This window comes from Pteronotus mesoamericanus, unplaced genomic scaffold, assembly GCF_021234165.1.
Source record: "Pteronotus mesoamericanus isolate MK-2021 breed Mesoamerican mustached bat unplaced genomic scaffold, CSHL_Meso_final scaffold_118, whole genome shotgun sequence".
Taxonomy (NCBI): domain Eukaryota; kingdom Metazoa; phylum Chordata; class Mammalia; order Chiroptera; family Mormoopidae; genus Pteronotus; species Pteronotus mesoamericanus.
In genome coordinates, this window is record NW_026555301.1 from 11,800,112 (window position 1) to 11,823,493 (window position 23,382).

The 23,382-nt window shown below is 33.7% G+C and overlaps 1 protein-coding gene across 4 annotated transcripts in view; it reads right to left on the reverse strand.

Annotated features, from left to right (window-relative positions):
- Positions 1-23,382, reverse strand: part of ANKRD12 (ankyrin repeat domain 12) — a 140,935-nt gene that overhangs the window by 12,342 nt on the left and 105,211 nt on the right. For all 4 annotated transcript variants that reach the window (XM_054587368.1, XM_054587367.1, XM_054587366.1 and 1 more), the window contains 2 exons: positions 6,484-11,195; positions 1,619-1,717 (listed from right to left, as the gene is read on the reverse strand). In XM_054587368.1, coding sequence (XP_054443343.1) covers positions 1,619-1,717; positions 6,484-11,195 — 4,811 coding nt within the window. The remainder of the gene's footprint in view (positions 1-1,618; positions 1,718-6,483; positions 11,196-23,382) is intronic.

Here is a 23,382-nt window from a genome sequence, read left to right on the forward strand (position 1 = left end):
GTGTATCATGTTTATCTATTTGCAGATATTGTACCAATCTTGCATTCCTGGAACTAATCCCACTGGATCATGGTGTATGATTTTTTTTAATGTATTGCTTACTCTGGTTTGCTAATATTTTGTTGAGGATTTTGACATCTTTGGCCTATAATTTTCTTTCGTTGTAGTGTCTTTACCTGGTTTTGGAATTAGAATAATATTGGCCTTGTAAAATGAGGTTTGTAGGTTTCCCTTGAATTTTTTTGAATAGTTTGAGAATAGGTGTTAGTTCTTCTTTGAATGTGTGGTTAAGTTCTCCTGTTAGGCCATCCAGTCTAGGACTTTTATTTGTTTGGAGTTCTCTGATTATTGTCATGATTTCATTAGTTGTAATCTGTCTTTCAGATTCTCTGGTTCTTCCTGATTGAGTTTTGGAAGACTGTGATGTTTCTAGGAATTTATTTATTTCTTCCAGATTGTTCAATTAATTGGCATATAGAGTTATTCATAATATTTTCTTGTAATCCTTTGTATTTCTTTGGTGTCAGTTGTTACTTCTGTATTCATTAGGGTCCTCTCTCTTTTTTTCTTGATGAGTCTGGTTAAAGGTTTGTCAATCTTGTCTAGCTCTTGGTTTCATTGCTATTTTGTGTTGGTTTTCTCAGACTCTATTTTGTTTATTTCCGCTCTGATCTATTTTGTTTATTTCTGCTCTGACCTTCCTTCTACTCATTTTCAGCTTCGTTTGTTGCTTTTTCAAATGACAATTCTTAACTGTCTGTAAGATGGTTCCCATCCATGCTTGATGGTTAAAAACAGCTAGTGATACGTTATATGACCTAACTATTCTTAACAAATTGCTCAATGACATGGCTCATGCACAGCATTGTAAGTTCTGTACCAGTGCTTCTTTCACTTATTTGTTGTTCTCATTGTAAAGCTATAAATCATTTTATTCATTTAAAAACATTGTTCTGAGAAAAGGTTTTATATTTATCAGATTGTTATAAGGGTCTATGGCACAGAAAAGATTAAGAACCTCTGCCCTAGGGAATTAATCATGTATGAATCAAATAAATGGTAGACAAGGTTTTGTTTGTATATGAGTATATCACATTTTCAGAAGTCTCTGACCCTCCCAAAAGATAAAGAAGGTGTTGTAGTTTTGTCAATCCAAAAGAAATAACTTTTATGATTTTTATAAATTAGGTAGGTTTCCTTCCTCTCACTTCATGCCAAGACTAACCACTGGAAACTGGAAGACTAAATTAAGGACCAGTAAATACAACCTTTCTGAATATTTTGTATTTAAGTAGCTGACATCAACCAACAATTCCAAAATGTGGAAATCCTAATGTCCAACTAGGAATTCACTGTTAAGAGTTCTGCAAATTCAACAAATGGTCAGAAAGTATTAGAGATTTTTACATATCGAAAATATGCTGAACATAAATTGTAACATGGGAGCAGCTATCCTAAAACAGGTTAAAAAATTCTCCATGTAATCACATAAGCACAAGGTAACAAACCAGTTTATCCCAAAATGGTTCTAAATTAGAAAAATTCGCTAATAAAAAACTGTCGGCCATTGTAACCTATTGTTATTTTTAGCACAAATGTAAATGTAAACATTTCTTACCCTTTCAATGCTGTGTTGCAGACGTAATTTCATCCTTACAACTTCCTGTTGCCGAAACAGCTCTTTGAGTGGATCTGACAGTGAAGGTGGTGGTGTAATCTAGTTTAAAATATATATAATTAAAAGTTATTAAGTTTTATTTATAATAATGGACATTATAAAAGTAAACCCTTTCAATGCATAATTTAAAATGAAGATATAAATCCTGATGTGCTCTGATTTAAATAATATAGTAAAAATTATTCAATTGTTAACTTTCCAGTCAATTTCAACTGTTTGAAATGCTGAATATTCTCCTTCCAGCCCATGAACTACCTACTTTCTCCCCACAAACCCAATCTTAGCTAATAATTATTGTCAGCATGACTTGGACAAAGTAAGATAGCTCAGTACGTTTGGCGCAGTAGGGTAACTTAGCTGACTCTCCTGAAGGTGGAAGAAACAGATACAATGTACTTCATGACGCTGTGCAACAGGAATTGTATATCATATATGAAAAGCTCTTTGCCAAAGAATTAAACCAGCATCTAATCAAGACTCTATATTTAAAATCAATAAACAACTTACAGGAATTATGGGAAACTGAAAAACATGTTAAGTAACATCATAAGGATTCAATTAGTCAAATCAATGTAGAAAGTACAAGACAAATAACTTGATGGGGCTGATCATTTTTCAGTGAGCTCACCTCTAACTGCAATGATACATGTGCTTGATTTCTGTGTCCTGTAAATCTCTTTAAATGTAATAAGAAGAGTAAGAGCAGAGTTTGGTGCTATTGTTTTTTCTTTTTTTTCCATTTTTTCTTTTTTTTAATGATAGCCTCCTGCGCGCACAGACCAAGGATTGAACTTGCAACCTAGGTATGTGCCCTAACCCAGAATCGAACCTACAAACTTTTGGATACGGGATGATGCTCCAACCAACTGAGCCACACCAGCCAGGGCTCTTATTGTAGTTTTGCAGTCATACAGGCCTCCTTTAAGCAGCCGTGTGTTTCTCTAGTTCAGTAATTCTCATTAAAAACAAACAAAACATTTCCCACTACATCCAAAAATAGTACTTAGCTCTGCTTTCACCTCTTTCTGAAATGATACTTGATAGAACTAAACCCTAATTTAATCAAAGTTATATATACCCAGAATTGCTCCAAGGGAGTTAAACTTGTGTTACATCATCTTTGCAGGAATAAGAAAAGGTGACAGTAAACAAAGGCACACAAAACATACACAATATGTGTGTCACACTGTATATATAGATATACATATTGATATATATATATCAATAGGCATACAGTGCTAAAAGACAACCTAATATGGTTCATTAAAAATTGTTTTTAGTGAAATAATTTGTACAAAGTTCTAATTTAAATGTGTTTTTAAAAAACACTTTATTTATTTAGTTTTAGAGAGGGCAAAGGGAGACAGGGGGGAGAGAAACAATGTGACAGAGAAAGATCCACTGGTTGCCTCTCAGATAAGCCCTGACCAGGGACCGAACTCGCAGTTCAGCAGATGTACCCTGACTGGGAATCAAACTGGTGATCCTTTCCTTTGTAGGACTATGGCCAACCAACTGAGCCACTTTGGTCAGGGCTTAAATGTGTATTTTATAGTGTTATCTGTTTCCAGCCTGTGATACAATATATTTCAGTTAAAATTCCTTACCCTTTAAGGGGTAATAAGGAAAACAAGAAAATTAGCATATATTCTTTGAATCATTAACAAATTATTCTGCTGAATGAGTGACAGATTTACTTACAATTCTATTGTTTTAACTCTACCACCACTACTTATTACTAGTAGGGTAATATAAAAAGCTGTCTTTTAAGATTTAAAAGACACAAGTATATTCTGTGGATGTGAGACTAAAAAACCATCCTTCTTCAAACTTTTTGATCTTCTCTGAACTGGGCTTTAAAGAAGCAACATGTGCAAAGGCATGATATGAAATGGCATATAATAGTCTTGGACCATCATGAATATATACACACTAGGGGAGTAACTACAGCTAAACCTAGAAATGCATGGGAGGTCCTCATATGCAACAATGGGGACTTCAGTCTGTAGAAAATTGGGAGTCTCTGTAGATGCTTAGCTGGGTGGTCATGAAGTCAGATCTGAGTGTTTTATAAGGAACCCAGACAATAAGAAGGCTAGCTTGACAGATGAGACTAGACTAGAACCCATGGCAGCTGTTCAGAATGTCTGTTTTGCTTATTTCTGATACCCTACTGGCATATAGCTGTAAGTTATTTGTACATGTAATATGTAGAGTATTTGATTATGCAATATTCAAACATGTGAGTACACAGTTTAAGGAGTTAATGAGGTCCTCAAGAGGCAGTGGTAGGAAAGAAAAGAGGAATGGAAGTGAGGTGAATCAATACAACGTGGTGACTGATGTGATGGCAGGGCACAGGGGAAGAGGTGAAGCTTCAATTTTGGGTTCCAGCCTGGGACATTAGCAGATAATGATACTAACTGAAGCAGAGAGGGTAAAAATGCACATCTGAGATAAGATAAATCAGTTTGGTATTAGACACAGGGAAGAGGTGAAGGTTCAATTTTGTGTTCTCAGACTGGGAAATTGGCAGATAATGATACTAACTAAAGCAGAGAGGGCAAAAATGCACTTAAGGTAAATTAGTTTGGTATTAGACAGTGATTTTAAAGACACTGTGGGACATTCAGTAGATATTCAGAAGCAGCTAGAAACAGTTACGGAAACCAGTAGTGTATTCATGGCTGAAGATAAATGGGACTCATTCCACAACAGACAGTGCCTTAGCCCTTAGATTATAGCTGAGAGGCAGAGGCAGACACATAAACAAGTTAACTACAGTATTATAGGTGAGGTATAAGGAAGACACAAGCAATTCTGCTTTGACAAGATTGCAGAGGTGACATCACAGCCGGAACAAAGGCATGAAAAGAGGATAAAAATGGGGGCCTGGCAAGAGCAACATTTCAGGTAGGGAGAACAACACTGTCAAAGTACCAAAAACAGTTAACAAGGAATCACAGCTGAGATCTTTAAATAAGGAAATAGCTTTGTATTGGTTTTAAAGGGATATAAATTCAACAACAAAAGAGAATGCTCCAGCAGAGAGAGATGAGGAGAAAAAAGAAGTGAACAAGTTTCTGTAATGGTCTAAATGGGAGATGATGATGACAGCCCTAAACCAAGGCAGTGGTTTAAGGCCCTGAGATTCTGACAGATTCTGGAGAAGGTTCTAAGGTAGAATGGTTAGAATTTAGTCACTAATAGGTTTCTACTTTGGTACCACTAATGAGTAAAGATTTGTTTTCACGGGAGTGAGAGAGAAATCATTCCTTGTAGTCTGTGGGGAGTCTGAGGTCAGAGTGAATGCCACAGTGCATGGTTAAATCCTTCCCTATCTCCTGATTCAGGAATGAGGCACTCATCCCCCAGCTCCTTGAAGTGTTGGCTGACAGGTTTCATTGAAGTTCCTCTCTAAGAATTACCTTTCAGGGAAGCAAGGTGGAGTGACCAAGGTCATGTTTCCTCTCTGAGTGCAGGCTATTTATCAGAAAAGCCATCCCACTCCAGAGCTCCTGTGGGTTCAGCTGAGGTCACAGTTGCAATTACATTTCACTTCAACCTTCTGATCTGCCCAATTATGCTTGCCTCACACAAAGGTATAGTCCCTGATAGCACTTACCAATAAACCTTTTGTACACAATGCCAGAGTTAGCTTCCTGGGGAACCAAACCTATGTATGACAGGTATCTGAAAGTCATTTAGGTGAGGGATGCCCAGGAGGCACCTATATTTGTTTCTGGAGGTCAACAGAGATGATACATAGCTAGGTAAGAAATATTTGGGACTAGCTGGCACATGAAAAATGCTGAAACCATAACAGAAGATAAGACCACATTGACAAAAAGCAGATTGAATTCATTCATTCCTAGAGAACTCTGATATTTAAAGGGTGGGTAAAAAAGTCACTAAAAGAGAGAAAGGATTAGTCAATGAGGCTAGGGAATTAGAAAAGAGTGCCATCAAGAAAGACCAGGGTGGGAGTGGGGAAAGAGAATTTTATTAAGAACAAGATGGCCGTAATTACCAAATGTAATTGAGATCAAGTGCAAAGAGAAATAAAGAGGCCAATGAATCTGGCAATTACAAGCTCACTCTAGACCACTGCCAATGCATAAGTCAAGGCAAGAATAGAAGTCATAAAGAGGAAACATGAGGCACAGACTCCAAGAGTACAGCAGTGAAAGAGAGAGGATGAGTTTGATGAACTCACATAGTAGGGGGGTACCTTTTTCTCCTCAGGAAGAGGGAGACTCAAATATGTTCAATGTGGGGGAATAAAGGCCAATGGAAAGGGAAAATTGAAAAAATATACTGAAAGGAAGTGTTTTAATAGAGGAAAGTTCCAGAAAAGACTGGACAGAATGGGATCAAAAGCACATTCAAAAGAATTACTCTTTAAAGAAACAAAAACATACCTCCTTTAGGCCCAAAGGAAAAGCAGCCAAGGAAAAACAGAATACTGCAGACCAGTATTGTTCAGTAAGGTAGCCACTAACCACATATGCTTACTGGGCACTTACTGAAACGTAGCTAGTTTAATTGATATATACTGTAAGCACACTAGATTTGAAATACTAAGTACAAAAGAAAAGAATATAGATGGTTTCAATAATTTTTCTATATTGATTATATTTCAAAATAGTATTATGGATATATTTTGTTAAATATTAAAATAAATTTACCTGCTTATTTTTACTTTTTAAAATGTGGCTACTAGAAAATTTAAAACTCCATATACGACTTGCATTACATATTTATTGGACAGCAATGAATATGTACTATCAAGTGATGTTACTTACTGTGGGAATGCAAATCTTGCTTAAGGGGTTTCCATCCAGGAGATAAGATCCATTAAATGTCACGTATTCATCATAATACTGAGGTGCTTGAGGAATAACACTACATAACAATTTGCGCTTTTCTTCAATTTTTTTTCTTATGTGCAAGAATTCAAAATATGGATTTGCTCTCTCCGAACTGTATGGCTGAATCTCATCTAGTTTCAGAGAATCTACAATGGCTGCCAGTGTCTGCTGAGTTTTCTCTTTTGCTTGTAATAAGGAGGGACTTACTTGCACAGGCTGAGGCACACGTGACACTTTCCTTTTCCGTGGGTGGTGAATTTGAGGATCATCTTCTTCAGTTAATCTTATTCTCCCTCTAGGAGATGAAGATTCACTGTCTTTTTCTGGTAATAGTGTACAGCTAGTAAGAATCTGTTTGCTTTGATTTGCCATTGTATTTGCTTTGTTTCTAGTCATCCTCTGAGGGATTTGGTTTTCAGTTTTATCATCATCAACATTTTCTTCTAATTCTACTTTAACTAATTGAGCATATTTATGCATTTCTGGTTGAGCTGGTTGTTGTGAATGGTTTTCTAAACTCGATAAAGTGCTTTGTTGTGATTCTTCATCTTCGAGGGAAAGCAAACACTTTTCATTTTCAGGACAAAATTTTGGATTATCTTGGTCATTTAGGTTTCCTTTTGGCACTCCTGCATTCATTTCACATAAATCAGAATCACACTTATCATTCAAATGAGCTAAAACCAAACTCTCCACTTTGCTTTCTTTTTCATGTGAAATAACCTGAGTATCAGAAGTGCTATTTTCAACCTCGTGGCTATTGGAAGACTTATACATTAGTTTGCTAAATGAATAATGTATATTTAGCTGAGAAGACTCACTCCCAGTAAAGTCCTTTTCTAACGGTAATACAGGCAAAGCATTTGCCTTCTCAAAATTTGGTGATGATTCTCGAACAGTGCTTTCAGAGTACACTGGAACAAAGGCATCTGTCTTTTGAACATCTGTTAAGATGAAAGTATTCTCTGTATCTTTTGTAGACTCATTATCAGTATCTAAAACAGAATTGATAATTTGAACTGTGTTTTTCTGTTGTAAAATACCTGGCTCTTGATTGGCAACATATGACAAAGACATATGTTTAGAAATAGATTCAGCATCTGAAAGTGATTGGCTATAGAAAGAGACAGGTTGTTGTGAAGGCAGAAAGGATGCTGCATCCTGAGCACAAGTGTTTACTGGCAGTTCAGTTTGGTGCAGAGATAATAAATCAGTATTCTGCTCTTTCAAAATTTTGTTTTCAGAATTACAAAAAACCTGAACAGAAGAATCTTGATCCGATATAGTAGAATTTGGGCCAATAAAGTCACTGGTGCTTACTGATTCCAGTCTATCAACAGGTATCTCCCATGACTTATTTTGGATCACACCAACCTGATTAGATGGCTCTAAATGAACAGGACTGTCCATTAAAGTGCCCATTGGAGCAGTACTCTTGATAACATTTATATCAGTTAAAATATATTTGCTGTTTACAGATCTAGTTGGAGAGGCTGCAAAACTGGAATGTATGTTAGACACATTTGAAAGTTCTCTCTCAGGCACATTTGAAGATACTTCAGGTTTGGGAGAAAGACAAGTATCTCTTGGCACAACTAAGCCACCTTGATTGCTTTCTTCTGATGTCATTTGTAATGGTTTTGTATGTTCACAAATGACAGATGGCATGCTACATCTTCGAACTTCTACAGTTGGTCTCCCCTCATTTATAACTAGTTTAACATCTTCCACAGAAGATGATCGGAGATGGGTTGTTGTAAGTCTGTTCGTATATGGTGGTTTAATCCGCTCTGGCAGATCAGCCAGGCTATCCAAGTCCTTTTCATGAAGTGCAGGAGATTTGGCAATTGGCAGAAAAGGTGACTGGGAAAAGGACATTTGGGAATCTGAACCCTCTAACATAAAGTCAGAGTCATACTCAACTGGAGGCCTTGGAGTAGTCACTGTAGTATGACAGGAATCTTCTGAGCTAGCAACAGAAATCATGGATACAGATCTGGAGCTGAGACCTGGTTTTTCACTTTCTGATCTGGGAGATCTGTTTAAGCTATTCTCTGAGACAAAAGATGACTTCCCTAAATTCATTACATTTTTGGTGTCAACAGATTGTGATCTGTTACTTACAGCATCTTTTGATTGTTTCTCCTTAGTATAAGCATCAGTCAACTCTGAACTCTTTGATCTAGTAAGTTCTTTATTTTTGGACTCAACTAGTGCGTGCTTTGTTTTTTCTTTATCTTTTACTTTAAGTTCTAAACAATTACGGTTTCTCAACCGTTCCTTTTCTTTTTGCTTTATTTTTTCCTTATGTTTTTTGTGCCACTGCTCTATTTCTAAGTCTTTAAGGCTTAGCATTCGTTCAAAACTTGTCTGCATCAAATCATCATTCACTAACCTCTTTTCCTTAGGTCGAGTATCTTTTGATGCTGGTGATGACTTAGGTTTGGGCTTATCTGCTTCAGATTTTAGTTTGAATAAACTATTTAGCTGAATTTTATCCTTATGTTTATCTCGTTCTTTGTATCTGTCTATATCTTTATCTTTCTTATCTTTCTCTTTTCCATCAGGAGTTTTCAAAGGTTCATCTTTTGTTTTTTCTTTAAGGGATAAAGTTTTTTCATATTGTGCTTTACTACTACTATCTGCTATACTTGATTTCTTTTCTTCCTGGAAGTGTTTAGAGTTAGCTATATTCACACTTTCTTTATCTCTAGATTTTTCCTTTTTATCTATCTCTCTGTCTTTATTTTTGCCTTTTTCTGATTTAGTGTAGTCACTATTATCTGACTGTTTGGTTTTTTTTTCCATGAAGTGCTTTTCTTTGCTTTCTGCTAAATGCTTCTCTTTTTCAGGTTTTTCTTTGTCATGTTTTCTATCCATCTTTTCTCTACTTTTCTCTCTGTCATCAATTTTTTTAATAGTAGTATTTTTTATCTTCTCACTTTCTTTATGACATTTCTCTGTATGATGTGAATATAGCTTGTCTTTTTCTTTTATTCTGTCAACACATTCACTAAGATCTAATTTGTCTTTCTCCGACTTATGCTCATGTTTTATCTTTTTCTCTTTTTCAGAATTTTTTCTTTCAGCTTTCTCAACATCCTTTTCTTTACTTTGAAATCGTTTGTCAGATTTTTCTTTAGTCTCTTTTATGTGCTTTTCTTGTTTCTCAATTTCTATTTCCTTTTCCATTGAATGTAACCCTACAGCTTCCTCACTGGCACTTACACCTAAAGAAGTGAAATCTGTTTCTTTATCTACAGGTACATTCTCTCTTTCTTCTTTTAAATCTTTTACTTTTTCTTCCCTAAAGGATTTCTCACTTTCCTTTTTAATCTTTTCTCGTTCTTCTTTAAAGTTCCTCTCTTTTGAGACATGCTTTTCCTTGGTTGACTTATCATCTTTTATGTTTTTTTCCAACTTTGACTTTTTTCCTAATGTTAGGGAGTCATGTTCCATATTCAAAAAAATATCTTCAGTTTCATCACTTTTAAAAAAATTCTCTTTCCAAAATTCTCTATCAAATTCTACACTCCGCTGCAGCTCCTTAGTACCATCCCTATTTTTGTATTTTTCCTTTTCACCTTCAATTTCCTTTTTATGCTTTTCTTTTTCCCTGTCTTTATGTTTCAATTTATGCTTTTTTAATGTTTTACCTTCTTTATCCATTTTTTTCAGTGTACAATCTGAATTTTCAAATGTTGAACTATGATCTTCATCCTTTATTTTAGCATTTGACTTTTCACCAAATTCTAAGTGGAATTCTTTCTGATGCTTGTTCTTTTCCTTATGCTTACAAGATTTTACACTTGAGCTTTCTGGCAAGAATTCTGATTCTGTATTATCATATCGAACAAGATCAGGCTGTAATGACATTTCAGAGCTTCCTGGTGATAAACATGTTTTGGTGTGTTCTTGTTTTAGTGGTGTTGACTGCTTTTCACTTAGTCCACAAGAATTTTTGGGAGATTTACCACTGGAAATATGAAATAAATGTAATGAAGTATCATCTTTAGGGCTAAAAGATTTCCTAAAATTCCCTTCCTCTCTGGCCTTTTCTGAACAATCTACTGTTGTATTAACTGTCAAGTTTGTTACTCTGGTATTTTCTTTCCCCTCTTTTTCTTGCTTCAGCTCTTGGTTCTCTTTATTTTTGTTCTGGTTCTTTAATTTTCTTTTAACTTTGCCTTTCTGTTTGTGTTCATTTGAAACTCCATATTCCTTTCTGGTTTGTGTATCGGAATTTGATGTTTCAGGGACAGAGCATGGAGTAGATGCCTTCTTGTTCTGAAGAATTTCTTCATCTGAACTTTCAGAACTTGAATACAGAACCCTAGATGGCTTCTGTTTTTTACTTTTAAATGATTTAGGATAAAAAGCTTTATCCTGTTTTGCAAATAAGCTATTCTTTTCTATTTCAGATTCATTCTCTTTTCTTAGCTCTTTCCTAAGAATATGCCTATCATCAATCATTTTATTTATTTCTTCATCATCATCATCTTTGAATTCATACTCATCAAGGGCAGATGGAAGAGGTGCTTTGGGAATTGCCTGTTTACTTTCACAGACAAGAGAGTCCTTCTCTGTCTCAGAGTCAATATTTTCATCAACACTGGAAGGATTTACAGACTGAGCCTCTTCAGAATCTAGAAAAAAAAAAAGAAAAAGAAAATCCATTGTTAGTTGAAAGACAACTGTCAGAAAAATAAGACTGAGAAAAACATAGAATATACAGTTAATATTTCAAATTCAGAAAAATATTTCAGATTTACAGGTGAATAATGCAACAAAAATATGTAAGAACTCTGCTATGGTGTCATGGAAAAAGCTTTATAGAGAATCTGCTCCAGGACAGGATTCCCTGACATCTTTAATAACACACAATACACTGAATTTACAACACATGTATCAGAAATATATAATATAAATATGCATACTATAAAACAGAAGTTCATTACTCAGGGGACTGAGTTTCAGGGGTAAACAATGGCTACTCATTCTATGTAAAATTTTACATATTGGTACTTTTTTGCTCTGGAGAGGATATTTAAGATTCTTTGATGCAAAAAGATTAAGAAACACTAAGAGATTTAATTATGTAAATATCATAGATTGTTTTATGCTTCAGATTTTTAATTAATAAAATCATAAGGAATCAAGTGATTCCCAGGGGACAGTAACTTAACTAAAGGTGAATGGTTTTGACTGTACCAAGAAATGACTACCTAGTTAAAAAAAATCAGAAAAATCAAAATATATCCCCCTTTATGATCTGTCATTCTGTGCCATGTATTCATGTCTCTTGTTTTATTTTGTTTTTCTTTGTATTTTGTTCATTAGAGTTCATATATCAGTGAGATCACTTGTCTTTCTCTGACTGTATTATTTCACTTAGCATCATAATTTCCAGGTCCATCCATGCTGTTGCAAAGGGTAAGAAAGAGTGCATTCTTTTTCTTTTTACGGCCATGTAGTATTCCATATGTGGAAGGGGGTGGGGGAGCTGGAAGAGATTAGCCAAAGAACATATATGCACAGCTCATGGACACAGACAACAATGTGGTAAAGGCCGGAGGGGGGAGGGCAGAAAAGAGGGGCATTTGTAATAGTGTCAAAAACAACAAAAAAGAAATACATTCTATAATTACATAATCAAGATTATAACAGATGAACACATACGCAAATTTGATAAAAGTTACCCTATTTCCTTAGTTTTCTTATCTATAGTAATGTAGACTTGATCCTAATATATATTTTAGTGCAATACAGGACATAATAGGCTCAACTCCTATATATTTTTAAATACATGAAAATTCAAGTATGTCAAAATTTAACTGCATCCAGACTATTGCATGAATATAGCCAAAGAACCGCTAGATTCTATTTCATGGTATCATTTTAAAGTATTTATTTTTTAATATTTGCCTGAGGATATGCCTATCGATTTAAGAGAGAGGGAAGGAAACACTGATGTGAGGGAGAAACACTGATCTGTTGCTTCTTGTATGTGTCCCAACTAGGGACTGCAATGATAACCTAGGCATGTGCCCTGACCAGGAATGGAACCCGTGACACTCCAACCAACTGACCTACACAAGCCAGGGCACATGAAGTCAATTTTAAGAAAAAGGTTTTTTTTCCCCCTAGGTGGGCACCCTTTCTTAGCTAAAATGTATTTTGCATGCATGGACTTCTAATTGAAAAGGAAACCCAGGCCTCTAGCTAAAGGAAAACTAAGGCCTCTGAAACCAAAAATCATTACAAATATGATACTACTTCATTTGCTAAGTACTTAATTTTAAAATTATAAATTTATTTTAATACGTTAAATTTCCTCTAAAGTGATCTAGCGCTCAAATAGTCTCTTCACATGAAAATTCAAATTCCAGAAGTATGTTGGAGTGTCTATAAGGTACTGGGCACTGCAGAGCTCTAGAGAGATCACGATCTTGTTTTTGAAGATGTGGTAGTACCTTAAGACAATATTATTACTAAATTACAACGAGTGATACAGTTATACTGACACGTGGTAAAAAACAAGAACATTTTTCAAATTATAACTGCTTGTAAAAAATTTAACTCGCCATTCCCAATTATGAAATACATAATACCAAACTACACAACTTTATGTTGCAAAAAAGGACCTACTTGGGGAGTATTTATTTTGGTCCTTGATTAAACAAATACAATAATATGAACTTACACAACAGGTGTTATTTTCTCTGTTAACATCTTATTTATGATTTGTTCTTAAGGACATTTCCACTTGATGTCTTCAAGGATTTAATTCTTTGTTTATAAATAACTCTTCTATTTATTTTTTGTTTCTCATCAAATGATTAGTTTTACTGGAAAATGGGAATAATTTTTTCCTTTGTATTTTCCATAAATTTAGTTCTACATTTAGCATCACTCTTGAATATTTATGGTGCTCCACCAGGTACATAGTGCTGGGAGAGAGGGGTGACAAGATGAAAAAAAAAACCAGTCCTGTGTCTTACCAGTTATATAAACTGCCAATTGCTAAAATGGCAGTAGATACTAGGTCCAAAGGGTGCACTTGGGGTGGTCTGTTTGGGAGAACTGGAGAAGGAAAGCAGGATTCTCAAAGAAGTAGCAATGAGACTAAGGCATGAAGGATATATAGAAATTTCATGTAAGATTTAAGGGCATGAAACTCTTATATAATCAAGCAGATCAAATCATAGCATGTGTACCATTTCATATATTTTTCTTTTCATTTAACAAGCCATAGACTTTTTTCCCCTGAAGTTACATTTTATTCATTACTATTTTTGTCCTCACCTGAGGGCATTTTTTCCCCATTGCTTAGAGAGAGAGAGAGAGAGGAGAAAGGTACAGAGAAACATCAATGTGAGAGAGAAGCAGCGACTAGTTGCCTCTCATACATGCATGGACCAGGGATAGAACTTGCACCCTAAGTAAGTGTCCTGACCATTGGGAATTGAACCTGCAATTGTGGTTACGGGATAACACTCCAAACCAACTGAGCCACACTGGCCACGGTTCTTCATTACTATTTTAAAAGGCTGAGTGTTACATTGAGTTAATATGTAATCATTTACCTTATTCTTCTACTAAGGGGACATTCAGGTTGCTTCCAATTATTTAATATCAAAGACATTTAATAATGCAGAAAAATTTATGTAGAATTGTGAGGGAAAAAGAAAACTGGCCATAAGATGGTAATTATTAAAACAGAGTAATAAATATATATCAGCTCATAATACTATTATTTCTACTTTTGCATCTATTACAAGGATTGTATAATAAAAGTAAAAACATTAATTTACTTACAATTAATTTTTAATCTATTTTAAAATGTTTTAAATAATGAATACATTCTGCAATGTACAGAAAAAAACAAATCAAAACCTTATACTTATATATTTTATTTAGTTTTGAAAATAATTTTGCCCTGGCTGCTGTGGCTCAGTTTGTTGGAGTGTTCTCTGGTAACTAAAAGGTTGTGGGTTCAATCCGCAGTATGCGTAGAATCCCCAGTCCCAGTCCAGGCACATATAATCTCCAGTCTGGGTGTGTATGATAACCCACTCAGGCACATTTGGGAGGCAACCCATACATGCTTCCCTCTTTCACTGATATTTCTCCCCCTTCCTCTCTTTCTCGAAAAGAAATGAACAAATGTTCTCTGGTGAGGATTAAAAAACAGTGATTTTCTGAACAAAATTAGGTAACATGTAAATGTATTTTCAAGAATACATTATGAATAAACATATCCTTTCATCAAAGATTTTTAATTAGTTAATGGTAGGCTCTATAGAAAAAAACAAAAATACCAGCTATTTTCTTTTATTTTCAGAACCTTTTCACCCAGCAGAAGGTGCTATACTCAAATATAAAGAAGACAGTATAGTTGTGCCACACTTCATAACAGGTATCATTAAGTCAAATAAACATACATTAAATTTATACTGCAATTATTAATGCTGACATTAGGATCCTCTGACTCTGAACTTTTCAAACTCAGTAACTATCAGTATGGTATAATGGAAAAGTACACAGGTTCTGCCATTAAGCCTAGGTTCAAATCTTTGCTCTGCTACGTAACAGGTCAGTAATCGGTTATGAGGATTAATTTATAGGACTATTGTGAGGATTAATGAATTAATTAACGTAATGTTCCTAGCATATCTTGGCACATACCATGCATGGGCAGTGAAAACCACCAGTCTTTCTGGTAAAAAAGAACATATGCAGATATAGACTTTTCATGGAGGGGATTAGGGAGGGCAGTGAGGGGAAAGAAGAAATAGAATGAAACAAGAAACAATTTTTTTATATTAGTGTCTGGTAGAATTTATAGTTGTATAAGTAAAAAGTCATAACTGACAACCACTTATATAAAATATTTTTTAGTACTCCTCAAAGAAGAGAGAGGGAAAATGCAAGTGGGGACACAATTACATAAACTCTACTTCATTTGTTAATTGCGATTTAATGCCATTATATAATGGTTTAAAAAAAGTTTCTTCAACTTAAAGAAAACTATCCTCAATGAAAACTTAAAATGAATTCCATATTTATGCAAGTCTATACATTGTCTTAGTCATCTTCGTAGCCATATTATATGCCCAAAATACTACTATGTAATAATGGTAATAATAAAAAAAATGTGTCCATGACTACACAGTTAATAAGCGGCAGAGCGGGGTCTTCAAGACCAAATTTATGTGACTCCAAAATTGGTACTCGTAACCATCATTCTATATTACTTCTGAATACATAAAAGGCACTGAATATAATCAAGATGAACTACACACAACACAATGAAGCTATAATTTGCGATCATTCCATAAGCATTCAATGAATACCCTCTATTTCTATATTTATTTCATGATTGAGTATAATGAGAAAACACCTTGGCCACAAAACCAAGGATCTAAAATAAAGTATGATATTAAATGAGGTTTACTGTTAATTTACATGTAAAATTTTTTTGAATAAAAAAGAAAAAGCAATAACATAATCCTTTAAACATACCCACCTGCGGTTCAAGTTGAATTTCAAATATAAACTTGCTATTTTGTTCTTTGCTTGATCTTGACATAGTCATATCTTACATATACAGTATCTCGATTTTTATATTCCATAAATACATGAAATAAGGTAGATTAAAAATACCTCATTTATGATGATTAAGTAATGCTATTTATAAAAAACAAACAAAAAGTCTGGGGAGGGGAAAATAGGTTAAGTGTGGTCAAAAGGTACAAATTTCCAGTGATAAGATGAAAAAGAGAATTCTGAGGATGTAATGCACAGCCCTGTGACTATAATTAACAATACTGTATTGTATATTTTGAAGTTGCTACCAGTAAATTCTTAAAGTTCTCAACACACACACACACACACACACAATTACTATGTGAGGTGACAGATGTGTCAACTAACCTTATACACACACACACACATACATTAAACCTTTACATTGTACACTTTAAACTTATAGAATATTGTATGTTAATTATGCTTTAAGGCTAGGGGGAAAAAAAGGGAAAAAAAGCCATGCTTTGAATACTTTAAATGATTATAAACCAGTAAACTTGATTAGATTTTCCAACTTCAGAATGGTAAGTACAAATGACATTTTAAAAAATTTAATCTTTATAGTATTGTTTTCCATTACCATTTGACATTTTTTAATTTAAAGATTATAAGGCTGCAATGTCATATAAATCATGGTTCTGAACATTTCATCTTAAATAATTGGACATGTGTACCATGATAACCCTATTTCAGATTTCCAACATTTTTAAAGCTAATATTTACCAAGTGCTTATTCTATGCCAGCACGTAGTCTATGTGCATCCATATATTAACTCATTTAGTTTTTATTTACTACACTTCCATGAGGTATGTACTGCAATCCCTATTTTAAAGATGTGGAATGTAAGCACATACAGGTTAACTAACTTATCCAAGGAGATTCAGGGTTCAAACCCAGAAAGTATAGGAGTACTAACATTTGAGCTCTTATGAATAAGATAGCTATTCCAAACATTAGGGTGGAAAAAATAATTTATGATTTGATTTCCATTTCCAAATATCGACAATACTGAAAGCTTTCTGTGTGTAAAGTACTCAACCAGGTATAAGTATCCTTTTAAAACTAGAAATATTGAATACTACTTGTAAAAATCAGTTGGAATGATGTTTATATTATATGCCACTGTCATTCAGAAAAGGGCTAGTGCATAAAAAAGTTCTAAGCTATACTTCTTTTGTGATCTTTATTTATTAAAATTGTTTTTGTTTCATTTATTTTCAAACAGCATTTTAAAAAAATAAAACAGTTCACATTAGAAAACCAGGAAAATACGGAGATGGGTAAAGAAAAAAACCCTCTCATAAAATAATCCCACCACCCATGAGAATCATTATTGGTAAAAGTATTACATTTGATTTTGTTTAAATTTAACTAAGTTAAAAATTAGAAAGTGAATAGAATTTCTGAACCTCAGATCTGTGCTCTTGGCTCTTCCAAGGGAATCTTACTATGGTCACCTCAGAAAGTATGCTTATACTCCACGAGTAGCCCAAAATCACGTCACGTTTTGGCTTGCTTTATACAGGGTGGTGCAAGAAAAACAGGTTTATAGTTGTGAGTATGCAGAACAGTTTACTCTTGTTATTTATTAATTACTTTATTATTTTCCATATGAACAACTGTAAACCTACTTTTGCCCCACCCTATGTGTTTAACCTGTGGCTTGTTCATATAATTTCCCCTAGAGTTTTTGTGTTTCCTCTTACCTACATTACACAATATGCCTTCATATCATCAATACCATGACACAATGAACTCTCAGAATCTAATTCGTATAATGTCTACTGTTATCTACTCTTTTCAGTAACATTTTTCACAAAGCTCTCTGACATTTTGTTCTGAAATATGCCAACAGCTCATTGCCATTACTCTGGAATTTTTCATCAAAATCCTAAGTTAACCTTCATCTCTTCCTCTCTATACATTTTGTGTCATGAAAAACATACTAGTTGAATATTTTTTTTTAACAGAAGAGAAAGTATATCCAAGATGTCCAAGGATGTTTTTGTTTAGCCCTTACACTTGAATAATGGTTGGAAATGGCATTCTACGTTCAAAATAATTTTTTGTAAAATATTGTAATTACAGTTCCACTGGTCTTCTAACAACATATTTAAGAATGAGAAATCTGATGTCAGTCTCTTTCCTTTGGAGGTATAACATGTCACCTTCTGATTCTGGGAGCTTGTAGGATGTTTAAAAACCTTTAGCTTTGAAGTTGTGATGTACCTAGATGTGAGTTTTTTTTCCCCTTTTTATTTTTAACATTCCCCTTTGATCTATAAACACAAGTCTTTCTTCAGTTAAAGCACACTTTCTTCAACTAAAAATATTTTCTTCCCAACATTTACTCTTTTTGTAAGATGAATACTATGTATCCTGGGTATGTTTTGTTTTTTAAAATCATTTTTCTCATATTTCCAGTATCTTTTAAAAAATGTTTTATATTTTGACCTTCTCTTAGACCTCTCAGATCTTCGGCAATGCCTAGTGTATTCTTTAGATTTGTATAGAATATTTACTTTCAGTAGTAATAAATATTAATTCTGAGGACTTTCCTGGTATAATTTTTCACAGTAGTTTTTTGTTGTTATGGTTAGTGGACTGCTTGCCTGCCAAGAATCTCCAAGAATACTGAGAATAACTTACCCTTCTGCTTCCTACATTATTTACATTCTCCAGGATCAATGGTTCTGTTTGTTCTTTTTGACCCCCTTCTCATTTCATTCAGCTCATTCTCCTCAAACCTCCAGATTTCTTTTCATATTCATTAAAGGAAAAACTTTTTTCTTCAGTATTTTGTGAAGAATCTGTACAACAGGCTTCACTCTTGTGTGAGGGGCCTGTTCACACTGATCTGTAGTTCTCTCTAACCTCAGCATTTTGTGGGAGACTGTTCCCTAAAGAAGCTGAGTCTTAGTTTCAGAGAGTCTCTGGGTTTCATTGGGATGAATATTTCACAACTGTTTAAGGCTTCTCTTCTATTTTAGGTTGTTTCTTTGCATTGCAATAATTCACTAACCACAGCTAATATATTTAAGAATTATATAAATATAACATTTGTGTTACCTAGCCAAAGAAGTAATGTTAGAGAAATACACCTGCATTTTAGAAAACACATTATTACAGCTTTCATATCTCTAAATAGATTGAGAAATACAGCTGACAGGGAAATATAATATTAGATAATTTTATATAGTCTCATCTAAATTTCCATTTCTATACTTCAATTTTTCTAAGTAAAGGTTAGGTATTTTAATTCTACTTTATATAAGAGAAGAGTGGTTATACATCTATTCAGAAGTAAGTATGCCATATACAAACATATTTTCACTATTTCTGTATTACTTGTTATAGGTAAGAGAATTACAGTTAATTTAGGAGTGAGCTGGGGAGGGAACAGAATATAATACGTTGAAAATATGAAGTCTAAAAGCAAAATCTACATAAAAAGTAGAATCAAGTACCACAGCACTCCATATACTCCCTCAATTAGTTATTACACTGCCTTTTTACTGAAATGTCAATAATACAGAAACTGGTTCTATAAAGTATAAATTAATCAAGATATTTCCCCCCTCTGAAAATACTGGTATCACTACAAAAATTTTGATGTCACTAAAGGAAACTGACAAAATCACCCAGTCTTAGCTATTCCATCATAAATATATATATTACATGGAGGTCCTTTTAACCATGACTATATAAAACACTTTTTTGGAGACAGGATGATATAGCTAAGGCCGAACTCATTTATATGTATGCATATATAATTAATATTTTTAATTCAAAGGTCTTTTTTTAAAGGGTTCTGCCCAAATATACCCTTCATAGAGTTTTAGTCTTAAATATTCAGCAATATCTCAACTACTATAGGTATGTGACAGACTCACTTTAAGTTGTTAGACACTGGTAGAAATTAATTTTTTAAGGAAAATCATCAAGCTGACATAGTTAAACAAAAAACCTATTAGTTTTTGTATTTGCAATACATATTTTGGGCAAATACACTTGAAATTTCTTGACTACTATATTTACAGAAATTTTAAAGACAGATATTTAGCAGGCTACTATTTTATTTAACATAAAATTTAAAGACTTACAGTATCTTAATTTGCAGATATCCAAAGAACATCTCTGCTGCAACCACAATTTCCATTTATTTTTCTGATATATAAGCAAGTAAAAAATGTAGAACTATGTAATTTTTATAGATCTGCTAAAGGGTGAATGCTTATAATATATAGTAATTCAGATATTCATAACTTCTTTCCCTTCTTCACTTAACAAAATCTGACATAGATATTTTTCTTTATAAAACATTCCACCAGGAATTAAAAATTCTTAAGCTTTAAAACTAGGTGGATGTAACTAATTCACATAAAACACACGATAAAATCTAATTTAGAAATACTTTCAAGTAAAGTAAACTGCAGAGGTTTTTTGTTCATTTAAGATTCAGGTAAAAGTAGCTGCTGATATTTAGAAAACAGTTTGAAAAAATAAAATTCATTTAACTCCGTGTAAAGTGCTTATGACACAAAGCAGAGGAGAAAAAGCAGAGCATGCAACACTATAATGGAATTTCTTTTAACTGGTCATTAAATAAAAGAACAGATCTCACTGCCTATCCATGCTGTATGCTCAGCTCTCTGCACATGCTGGATACCTAAGTGCCTTTTCATTTTTTTTTTAAGCGATGATACTACAGGGACAGGTGAAAAATAGAAAGTGCTAAACACCAAAGATGGTGCTTGCTGCTACTCAACAAGTTCAGAAATAGATTTAATCAAACAGGTTGATAACAGCCCTGGTTAAATAAAATAGCGTTCTTGGGTAGTAAATGAATTATGATTTTCCATACTAGGCCTAACCTGTTACCTGACATACATACTGGAAATGATTTAGAAATGCCATTTGGAAAGCATGAAGGTAAAATATTCTTTACATGTTAAATGGAGTAATCTTTAATTATAGGTATATACTAATATACAAACTCCTTTCCCTATAAAATGTTCTATAAAGTCTAAATTTCTAATGATCAAATATGATACAGATTTTAACACTCTAAAAACATCCTATGTAACTTATTCCTGTAGTTTTTATACTTCTAAGATTAAATGATTTGCTCTAAAACTTCATAAGGTAATGATGCTTCTTACTCCTTATGGTTAAATTGTTCACACCACATAACCCATTTAATAAAAATTTCTGGTATATTTTGGTTTAAATAATTGGGTTTTTTTAATCTCTTGATTTATTAACTGCTATAATTCCATATATGCATGCATCAATGGTCATATTTTGTAACTTCTGGAATATAAAACTGAGGAAATGAATTTCATAACAATATATTTAGAATAGTTACAATTTACTGTTTTAATATTAAGAAAATAAGCTTCAAAATAGTGGTCATTTTGTGTATTTTATGACACAGAACTGCACTCAGTAAACACCAGAGGATAATAATATATCACTGTCTTTTTAAAAGTTTCCTAGTCTATTTGACAATGGACTCTAAAAGCAGCTTGTCTATTTATTACAATAGAGCATATGAACGGTTCCTTGCTTAAGTCTCAGTATGCAAGTGAGGAAAGTTTATATCAGTTGCTTAATACACAAAGCCAGATTGTTAGTCAAAGTTAAGATTAGGAAAATATGAGTAATTCTGATAATGACTGGCATTTTCAATTCTGTCCACTGGGAACTCTGTTTAAGTATAAAATCAGTGTCTGTAAACTTGTAACAGAATCTCTACTCTGGCAATTAATGAATGTCTGAAGTGTGTGTGTGGAGGGGGGAAACTAAGTACACAGTTATCCACATCTCTACTACCATGATTATACTTTATGATCATGATCTAGCTCTTTGAGTTCTCAGCAAAATAGCAAGAAGCAATTATTTGCAGCAAACACTATTATTAGATGGAATTTCTACATAGGAAAGTAATATGGAATAAAACATGGGAAAAGGGCAGAAGTTAGGAGGGGGAAAGACTAAGAAATATGCAAATTTCAAAGTGCCACACCATCTGTATACAAATAAGCTGTACTAACCAGAACATGTATTCCTGCAACAGTATCATAATGTCCGATGTGCATAACGTAAAATTGCTGTTCAGTGTGATCCATAAACTGAGGCCAGTCTGCAAAATATTTATTACTAATCTGTGATGAAATAAGGAGCTTGTACCAGAAATGGGAATCAATGTCACTAGCACACTGAGTTCAGCTGATGTTTTTCTCATAGCAGTTACACCTTTTTGATGAAGGAAGCAGTACATTTACATTCTAGCACAAGCTCCTTATCTTGAGAACCAGCAATAGTTTGTGGAACAGCTGCTCTGAGTAGCACTGTCAGAAAGCACAATGCCTAATGGAATAAACCATGTTTAAATGCTACATAAATAACAGCCTTTTATTTATTCCAAATGTATTAAGTTCTCAAATTCATAGCATTGGTTATATTCTCTAATTTTCCAACACTTAAAGTGTATCTGTCACATGGATGACATGATATACCAGATGGGTAACAATGCTATCAGGCTTTACACATACAAACATCTATGGGCAGTTAATTCTTTATTAAATTTTTTAACATGTTCTGAATTTAGATTGTATGGTGTTTGATAAAGTTAAGTCTAACAAGGACCTCATGTAAATTAAGCAATAAATTTGGGTATTTTCATCAGTCTTTTTAGCAACTCCGAAATCTTTGTATGATACTTACTGATGATTTTTGCATCATTCCTTGAAGGACTTTGATCAAGCAATAATTCAGGCACTTTCACCATGTAGAAAATAAATATTCTGAAAAATCAATACATAGCTGATGAACACATGAAACAATCAAAATCAATGAAAATCAAAAAAGGTTCTAGAAGATGTGTTCCACTCTAATTAAACATGTAAATTCAAAGATACCTTCCTTCCATTGGAAAAATCTGCTGCAGCACTTCTAAAATACGATTTTAAAACAAAGCTGCTTTTCACAGCTGCTGTTTTCTGAAGAGACCAGAATCACAGATTTGTAGCCATAATAAATGGGAAATTAACATATCATACAAATTTTTTCCCCAAATCTTATTATCTTGTTTTCCTATGGAATCCAATGTAATTTCAGCTATTATAATCCTGATTTCACATAGCACAAAGACATTCAAATGACTTCCAGCTTATAACTGGTAGATGGATTTATAAGCACTTTGAAAACAGAAATGACAGGGGTTTGTAGATGATTAT